Genomic DNA, 9,104 nt, shown 5'->3' on the forward strand with positions numbered 1-9,104 from the left:
TTTTGATTGCATCTGCCAAGCAGAAAGAGTACTTCACAACCAACCTCACCCTTTCAAAAAAGGTCTTCTAGAGATTGAAGTGGGGAACTGCATTATTCCTCCAGAAATTCTATACACAAATTTTCAGTTTATTAGACAGTCCCTACACATCCACAGTTCTGTCTTTATTTAGTCTTTTCAAAAACCAAAAGAGCATTAAATTCCAACACAAGAACTAGGATTACTGGAACTCCTTTGAGAACTGAATCAGATTTCTGCATATTTCAACAGTATACGTAATCATTTATGGTCTAGATATCCAGCTTATGCATATTACCATGAACTCTGTGTGGACTGTTAAGATAAAGATGAAAGGGGTACTGTACTTTAACTGGACTCTGTTTTCATAGATGGTTTGCATTGGAAGGGACAGTCTTGAGCAACTTAAAAAAATTCAGTTACAGAAGTTAGAGACAAGAAATAAGTTTTTAAATAAATTACATTAACTGATAAATTTTAAATTGTGGTTTCCTTTACTTTTTAATTAGAAGTTATTATTACCATGTTGACAGGACACTTGTAGTAGGAAGCCCTATAGCAGCTCTGGAGCAGTATTTAGTCAACATTCTATGGTAATGCTGAAATACACGCACATTTCCATTTTTCCTTCCATTAAATGTATATCCAAGTTTATTACATGTGACAGCTTTAATTATGTAAGAAATCATACAAAAAGCCCAATACAGTAACATGTTCATCACAGTGGTTTTAGGTTTTCCTCTAGTGTTTTTTATTTGTACTGAGTAAAACTTCTGTTCAGAACTAGAATAGTTGTTTTAGATTCATTTTGAAAAAAGTCGCACTTTAAAAAAAATAAATGCAGTGGAAGCTACAAAGACAAACCGAAACTAATTCGAAAATGTATAAAACATACCTCTGAATCAGCACTGTTACCATTCTTAAGAACTCTTTCAATAACGTTTTTCATCATAACATGATCTAGAATTAATTAAAACACCTTGTTAAGAATTTCCTGTAAGAGACAACTCTTCATGTGAACAAACAGATCACTGAATAGTGTCCTGGGTTGCAGCATAAGATGTGCACAAAGTATTCTATCACCATCTTCATGAACTGTTGAATCCAGGTGGGGCAGTGTTTTCCCAGACCCCCTCCCTCTGGGCCATTATCTTCTGTTAATGGCCCATCAAATGCCTTGCCCATGACTCATAGACAACTCCCTCCAGGAGTTATCTCTGTTTAATGGGCCACCAAAGACCCCCTGCATGAGTCATCATCCCATTGTGAGATGCTCCGCCCATGGGGAGGAACCAAGCATTCTCACCTGGATATAATCTGGGGTTTGAGACAGTACAGGGGGCCCTTACCCACTGAATTCCCAGAGGACCAAAGGTACCAAACCTTTCTACAGGATCACCGCTTCAAGAAGACTACCTCATCTGGACTGCTTCCATCACCCTGCTCAAGTTGTTTTCTGACTCTATCAGTGGACTTTTGTATTATTGCATCTATTTTATTTTACTTTCTTTCCTTTCTTCCTATTAAATTGTATCTCTGACTTAGAGCCTCTCATTTGTTTTGCTTTCAAACCACTACAAACAGTAATTGCACATGACCTATCCTGCTTGTTTTCCTGTTTTAAAAATGTTTAGCAAATTACTGTGGCATGTTCTTTTTTTCTTAAAAGCATTTTACCTTTCCCCATATAGTTACTGAAGAAGAAAAAAAAAAGAAACCAGCACCACACAAAGAAGATAAATGCAGACACAGGTACATACCAATTAATGGATTTTTTCTGATGTCAAGTACCACTAATGTTGTATTAGTTTGAAGAGCATCTAACAGTGACCTTGCTCCCTCATTGGATATTCCACACTGCTGCAAATCAAGCGCTAAAATGTTTAAGGAGACAAAAAAAAAAAAAATCAGTGGAGGTAGTACTGCATTTAGTTAGTAATTTAATTTAATAGTTGATATCTAAAAAAAAATAATCCTGCTGAAAGCCACCATTTCATAGAACATGAAGCATGAGAAATGAGGACATGTTGATAAGAGTCACACATAAAAACAGGAGTATTACTTTCAAAGAAGACAAGTAGAACCTTTCAACATTAAGAAATTACTGTTAACATCTGCAGAGGAGGTAATATGAATCACTCTACAACCACTGTGGGCAACCTGTGCCACTGTTCAGTCACCCTCGGACTCATCATGTTGAGGAAATACCTCCAGTGTTTTCATCTCTACCCATTCCATCTTGCCTTGCCACCAGGCACCATTGGAAAGAGTCTGCCTCCATCTCCTTTACATCCTCCCTTCAGGTATTTGTACACCTTGATCCCACTCCGAGCCTTCTCCAAGCCAGAATCCCAGATTCCTCAGCCTTTTCTGATATCAGAGCTGTTTTATCCCTTCAGCTTAGTGGCACTTCACTGGACTCTCTCCAGTAGCTTAAATTCTCTCCTGTACCACAGATTCCACGGCCTTACTTGTGCTGACTAAAGAGGAAGAATCATCTCCCTCCAACCTGCTCACAAAGTCTCTGCCCAATGCTACCCGAAGACCACTGGCCCTCTTTACAACAGAGGCACTTCACTGTCTCATGGACAGCTTGTTGTCCACCAGGATCTACAGCACCCTTGCTGCAAAGCTGCTTTCCAGCCACACAGCCCCAGCACATTCTAGTGCACAGGATTATTCTTATCCAAGTGCGGGACTTTGCACTTCCTTTTCTTAAACTCCATGAAGTTCCCATCAGTTCATTTCTCCAGCCTGCTGAGGTCCTTCTGGATGGCAGCAAATCTTTGCCTTTCCAGAGATTCAAGCAAGACTGACTGGGTTTGTAGTTTCCCAGGTCCTTCTTTCCAGACTTCTTGAAAATAGGCATGACATTAGCTATCCTTCTCCAGTCCTCATGCACCCCCTCCCAAACACCATGATCTTTCAAAGACTACTGAGAGTGGCCTCAAAATTACATCAGCCAGCTCCCTCAGCACTAGTGAATGCATCCCACTAGGGCCCACGGACTGCTGTTTGTCCAGTTTGTTTAAGTATTCTCTAATCAGATCCTCTTCCATCAGTATGGATGTTGTCTGTAGACCTGCCTCAAACTATAAAACAAAACTATAAACGTGGTATTTTATTTCATATACAGAAAGCCATGATTCACACCAGCACCATTAGTAATTTTTTATAATTACTAGACATAGTAATAGATATACCATTGAACAAAATAATTCTCAAAAATACTCAAGGACAATACTAGATAACTCAACAGTTTTCAGTTACTTCAAAAGAGGAAGAGAGATTTCTTTGGAAAAAAAGAATACTGTTCCCAAGCTACATAGTGAGTTGCTCCTCCGGCTGCAACTGTTATAACTGACAATTTTAAGTCTTCTGCCTGCCACTACTATATTTTAAGAGAGGCAGTGAGACATAGAGACAGGAGAAAAGACAGTAGTAGAGATACAGAGATCTTGCAGAAATCCTTACAGCAACTAGTAAATACCAGATATGAAGTACACTGAGAATTTGCTGGTGTAGGCAAAGTTCTACATCATATGGAACACCTCAGTATCTATACATCAATATGTCTACAGTTACTATATAAGAAAACTCCTGAATTACTCTGCTGTTCTTTAGTAGACTTTGTAATACCTTTTAGCCAAAGGTCCTCTCCTAGACAGTCTGCAAAGGCACTTGCTCCTCTGTCTCCAACAAGCATGTTGCAGTTCAAAGTAATCCGCCTCAAACCTGTCATATATTCAAGGTCAGGTCTCCTGTAACGTAGGCTTTTAGCCCAAGCTTCACCATGTCTTCTTATTGCCTGGTGCTTTGCAAACAAAGAAGCTGTTACCAGATGCAATGGCAAAGCCATATTTGATGACATGGTCTCAAGCTACATTTTTTTGTAAACAATGTTCAAAGGCTTGAATGCCGGTATAAGAAATATACGCTGGTATAAGTACACCATTCCTGAGTTCAAGAAATATAACTAATTTTTAAACCTTGCTAGTAACTCATATTTGTTGTGACTGCCCAGTTTGCAATACATATTACTGAGCTTGGCTACAAAGTATTTTATCATCTTCTTCTGACAGACACTTTCAAGGCACATTGAATAGGAAATAAATACATACTACGAAATTTTGTGCTTTCACAGAAATCATAATTAACACTAATTGAAACACAGTACTAGGCAGAAGCCTACTGATCAATTAATCAGTAGCTTCTAAACTGTAAATTTGATCATTCTTACTCAGTGCTTAAGAATACTGGAGACATTTTTTTTAAACTACCGACAATGAAAGAAGCATGCCCAAAACAGATGTCAGACATTTACAGGCCTAGTCCTCATTTAAGGAAAATACTTTCCTCTATTATTTATGGGTTTTTTTCTCAGAAATAGCAAATTTAAATCCCACACCAGTAAACTAAGCTATTTTTTGTCATACAAAAGCACAGCTTTCATAAGAATGCACACTTAATTTTGGTATTCACACAAGCTCCTCATGAAGTGCCTTAATGGATTTTGGGTTTTAAAGGAAAAGTAAAAAATTGAATTTATTAAGTTCTTACAAACACTCCATTCTAAGAAAGTTGACTGAATTACCTTTACTACATTTGCTATATGTTCCGCCCCTCGCCATGTGAGGCTACATGCCGTGAAGTTTACAAATCTGATAGTAGCTGTATTCTTTATACTCTGACAGATTGCTGAAGAAAACAAAAGCATGCATGTTATTGATACACAGCATTTCCGTATTATCAGAACACACTTTTTCAGTGGCCTAATAGGAGGCAGCTTTAACAGCCAAAAGCTTTGACAAAGGACTAGTGCTGAAATACAGAGTATATTTTAAATACACTTAATGTGTCCTAAATTTATATATTTCTAGAGCCAAAGTTCAGCAAAGAATATCTGAACAAGCTAGAACATATATAATTTGAGTTTACTTATAGAAACATAAGCAAATCAGGAAAGAGTAAAGATATGAATTGCTGTTTTATTTAAAAGTATAAACTTCACTATAAAGTAGTACAGTTATTTATTAGCCTGAAGTGAAGAAATTCAAGTCTTTAAATGCTACTGAGTTAAGCAGAATAAAATGAAGATTGTTCTTTTAATCACCATAGACAAATTTAAAACAGGGATGGAAATACAGCAAAATTTGCTTACCTATTTGGAAACTTAAAACCAGAAAAGTATATTTACAGGTTTTGATTGTGAACTTACTTTCCAACCCATCATCTCCAATTGGACAGTGGGCTAAAGAGACACTCTCCAGAGATGAAGCTGTGGCCAAGCCCTTAGGATTAAAAAAAAAAAAAAACAAAAACAAAAACACAAACAAAAAAAAACACCACCAAGTCACCCAAAGTGCTTCAACTCTGTTCCTTACAAGAAACTCTAAGGACAAAACAAGCAAACCTTCAAGTTCAGTTTAAGTGGATTCATTTCTTTAGCACAGAGGAAGCCTGCATGTGGACAACCAGCAGCAACCTCCCTTCCTAGAAGCCACTCATGAGTAAACTGGAGCTTTTAAGTAACACATCTGAACACCAGTTTTTATCTCCAGGTATCCCACAACTTCCCCTCTATCACATACATGCACAGTGGTTTCAGTCATGTGATATGCCTCAAGGACATGGCAGAGATGTTGCTAAGATCTTTCTAGTAAGTCTTGTGATTATGACACATTCAGTTAAGACTAGGTTACACTAAATGTCTCAGCAGAATCATTGTACTTGTATATGTAAAGACTACAAATATCTCAGAAGAGAAATATCCTTGTCTGCAACAAATACTTACAAAGATTAGTTGCTACTATTGTTTGTTCTGGGCACATTTTCCATTTATTTGTATAATATTATTTTCTCACCTTTGTTAAAAGTGCTAGGTCTCTTTCCCTCAGAAGTAAACCCTGCAGTTCTAAATTTTTTAGTACATCTGATATACTGAGACAGCCTTTCACAGCTTTGCACAGTTGGCCAGTCAAGTCTTTTGATAGTGTTGCAGGAATTCTCCTTCTAAAGGAAGTTTTGTATCTTTCAACACCTAGTAAAAAACAAAAACTACACATCAGTAAAATCCTATCCCTATTGGCTTAAAAGCAATTATAATCATACCTTCCTTTTCTTCTGTGTACTTTCTTAAACCAAAATAATTCCTTAAGCATAACAATTCCTCCCCCCATGTACTCAATCACACAGAAGTTTTATGCAACAAATTCTAACACACATCCATCAACATACTTATCCTTTATACAGACCTGAATCTTCAAGACCATGTTGATGTAAACTTCTTATTCCAACAGAAGTCAGAGTCTTACTATGCCTGAGAGCATTCAGAAGCGGTGCCCAATCAGTAGCTTTGATGTGATCTACAATTAGATCAACAGCATCACGAGTCCCGTTAGCCTTAACAGCTTTCAGTGGGAGAGAGCCTTGAAGTTCACAAAGATGTTCATAATGTGAGTAGAAATCCAGCATGCACCGTCTTCGTAATTTGACTGACTCAATCATTTCTTTTATGTGATAAACTTCTCTCTAAAATAAGAAAGGGGAAAAAAGACATAAACTTTTTTCAATATATAACTATCTTGCATCACAGTGCCAATTTAACACACATACCCAAAACATGGAAATGTTCCTGGATATTGTATAGAATTTACACATCTTTAATGTGTAACTAAAAACCTTAGGTCTTATGATGCTCATAACCTATGCAAGTAAAGCTGAATGAGTAAAGGGCTGGGGTAAAAAAACCCAAACACCAAAAAACAACTGATCTGCATTTTTATTCTCCCTACACTAACAAGTATATCAAGAACACAAAAGCCTTGATCTTTAAGCAGTGACTGTTGTAGACATCTTGTTTTCATCTTCAGATTAGACTTTGTAACGTCAAGGCCTGCCCAAAAGCCTCGGACGCTCCCTGACGCACCATCAAGGGAAACACACAGAACAAGCTGTGAGCATCTCTGCTACTTCAGTTAAAAGTCAAAATTCTCATCATACATAATGAAATTTGATTCCCTATATATTTCTGCTATTGCATACTGGATATACATATCCCAGTAAAATTCAGTCAGCACTTTTCAGGCATAAGGTTTTGCTATACTTCAGTACCCACACAGAAAAACACTACTAACTTCCAAGCATAATCTCTAAATACCACTATAACATAGTTATTAAGAGTTAAGTAATTCTACAGTCTCAATAAGGACATTTGTCAGTATATTAGAAGATACATTTATTTATTTATTCTCAACACGGCATTAAGTATGCCACACAGGATATCAAATATTATTGACGTTGCAAACTTTTTTCTTATTTGTCACAGACTAGAAAGCTTTAACTAATCTTCTCAAATATTCTGTACATCAAATTAAGACAAGTTACTGGACAGATAAAAGTATGTGAGGACAGTAATTTGTAAAAGCATAATTTAAAAGAAAAATAATGTTGGCTTCTAAACGACTGGAAATATAATAAGATATAAACTTTAATAATACAGTTCTTCCACACCTTTTTACTTTTTTTAGGCTCTGATTTGCTGATTACATTTAATGACCATAATGTGGCCACAGGAACAGAAATGACTGAATAATAATTCAACACTTCATGTTCAGAAAATGACCATCAGTTTTAAGGCACATATTAAGTGCAAAATAGTCTTTTTTTCTCAGGAGCTTCAGCAACATCCCGTTCATGCGGGCTTTCACTGCAACACCTTAATACCACACCTCCAACTGAAGAAAGGAGTTCCTGGCCCCACCACTTAACTTTAACCAACTTGTAGGAAGAGAGAAAAAGGGACAAACTAATCAGACCCACAACACTTTCCAAACAGAAAACTATAAAAACTTGAACTCTTCTGCACTGAACGTAGTGATATCACCTTAGCCTATCCTGACTGGCTCTGAGAATGTACGCAGACGATAATTATTTATTCAATACGGATTCAGAAAACATCACACTAGCTGGCAACACATTGCAAGAAATAAACAGCACACAGTAAAACTGAAAAATCCAGGTCCATGCTAGGAGTATTCAGAAAGCTATGAGTTTGTAGCGATTAAAATAACCAGCTGGCTAAATGCATAGGGTGGGCCAATGGATGGCACCCAAGAGCACAGCCAGCAGCAGCCACAGCCACACGCCAACCCGGGGGGCCCATGGGGGAGCCGAGCCGCGCTCACTCTGGGAGGGAGCGCCTTGAAAAGCGCGGCCTCGGGATCTGCCGGGACCAGGCACGCTTTGCTGGACCTGCTGCACAGCTGTGTTTAAGGATGTAACACAGCACCCAGCTACACAGCTCCGGTTAGCAGCTGGGTAAAAATAGCGGGCTTTTCATGCGACACCCACTCAAGACCGACTCCGACCCAAGGAACAACTTCAGACCGCACACCAGTGGGCAGGCATCAACAGGGGGCTGCGCTGTCCGCCACCACTACGCGGCTTCGCGAGAAATTCCCGGCGGCCGAGAGCAGGCATCAGACGGTCGCTCCCGCACTTCCAACGGCCCCGCCGCCCCTGGTCCCGACGGCCCCATCTTCCCGGAACAGACTACGGCAAGTTCCGCGGGGCCCCCGCTTCCCCTCCGCGCCGCGATCCCGCCGTTCCCGCTGTTAGGCGCCGCTAACCGGCACTGACCAGCGTTACGCGTGTTACCCGCCGTCACCCGGCATTGCCCAGCGCTGCGATACCCCTGTCACCCGGCACTACCCGCCATCACCCGCCATTGCTCAGCACTGCGTTACCGTTGTTACCGCCGCTCCCCCACCCCCCACCTGGGCCCGGCGCCGTTGGCGCGGCCGCCGCGTGGCGCGCGAGGCTGGTCCCCGATTGGTCGCCCCTCACCGCCCTCCTGCCCGCGTTCAAAATGGCCGCGCCCGGCCGTCGCGACCGTGGGGCTGTCAAATAGCAACAGCACCGCTCAAGAGAACTACCGCTTCCCTCTCCTGGGGAAAAAAAAACAAACAAACAAGGAAAAAAGGCAAAAACCCACCCCCAAACACACATACCAAAAAAAAGCCCCCAAAATCCCAAACCGAAACAAAAAAAAAAAAAAAAAAAAAAAAAAAAAAAAAAAAACAACT

General features: G+C 39.7%; 1 protein-coding gene across 4 annotated transcripts in view; it reads right to left on the bottom strand.

Annotated features, from left to right (window-relative positions):
- The window catches only part of CEP78 (centrosomal protein 78), a 33,054-nt gene extending 24,252 nt beyond the window's left edge, over positions 1-8,802 (bottom strand). For 3 of the 4 annotated variants that reach the window (XM_066181785.1, XM_066181784.1, XM_066181783.1), the window contains exons 1-8: positions 8,659-8,770; positions 6,273-6,549; positions 5,883-6,058; positions 5,237-5,309; positions 4,613-4,716; positions 3,658-3,832; positions 1,779-1,892; positions 914-978 (exon numbers count right to left, since the gene is read on the bottom strand). In XM_066181785.1, the coding sequence (XP_066037882.1) occupies positions 914-978; positions 1,779-1,892; positions 3,658-3,832; positions 4,613-4,716; positions 5,237-5,309; positions 5,883-6,058; positions 6,273-6,525 (960 nt within the window). In that variant the 5' untranslated portion in view covers positions 6,526-6,549; positions 8,659-8,770. Of the gene's footprint in view, positions 1-913; positions 979-1,778; positions 1,893-3,657; positions 3,833-4,612; positions 4,717-5,236; positions 5,310-5,882; positions 6,059-6,272; positions 6,550-8,658 lie in introns of all 4 variants that reach the window. The other variant, XM_066181786.1, reaches the window with a different exon arrangement.
- Between the last annotated feature and the right edge of the window lie 302 nt (positions 8,803-9,104).

Source organism: Chamaea fasciata, unplaced genomic scaffold, assembly GCF_029207755.1.
Source record: "Chamaea fasciata isolate MVZ Bird 193981 ecotype frontalis unplaced genomic scaffold, bChaFas1.0.hap1 SCAF_4, whole genome shotgun sequence".
Classification (NCBI taxonomy): Eukaryota; Metazoa; Chordata; class Aves; order Passeriformes; family Sylviidae; genus Chamaea; species Chamaea fasciata.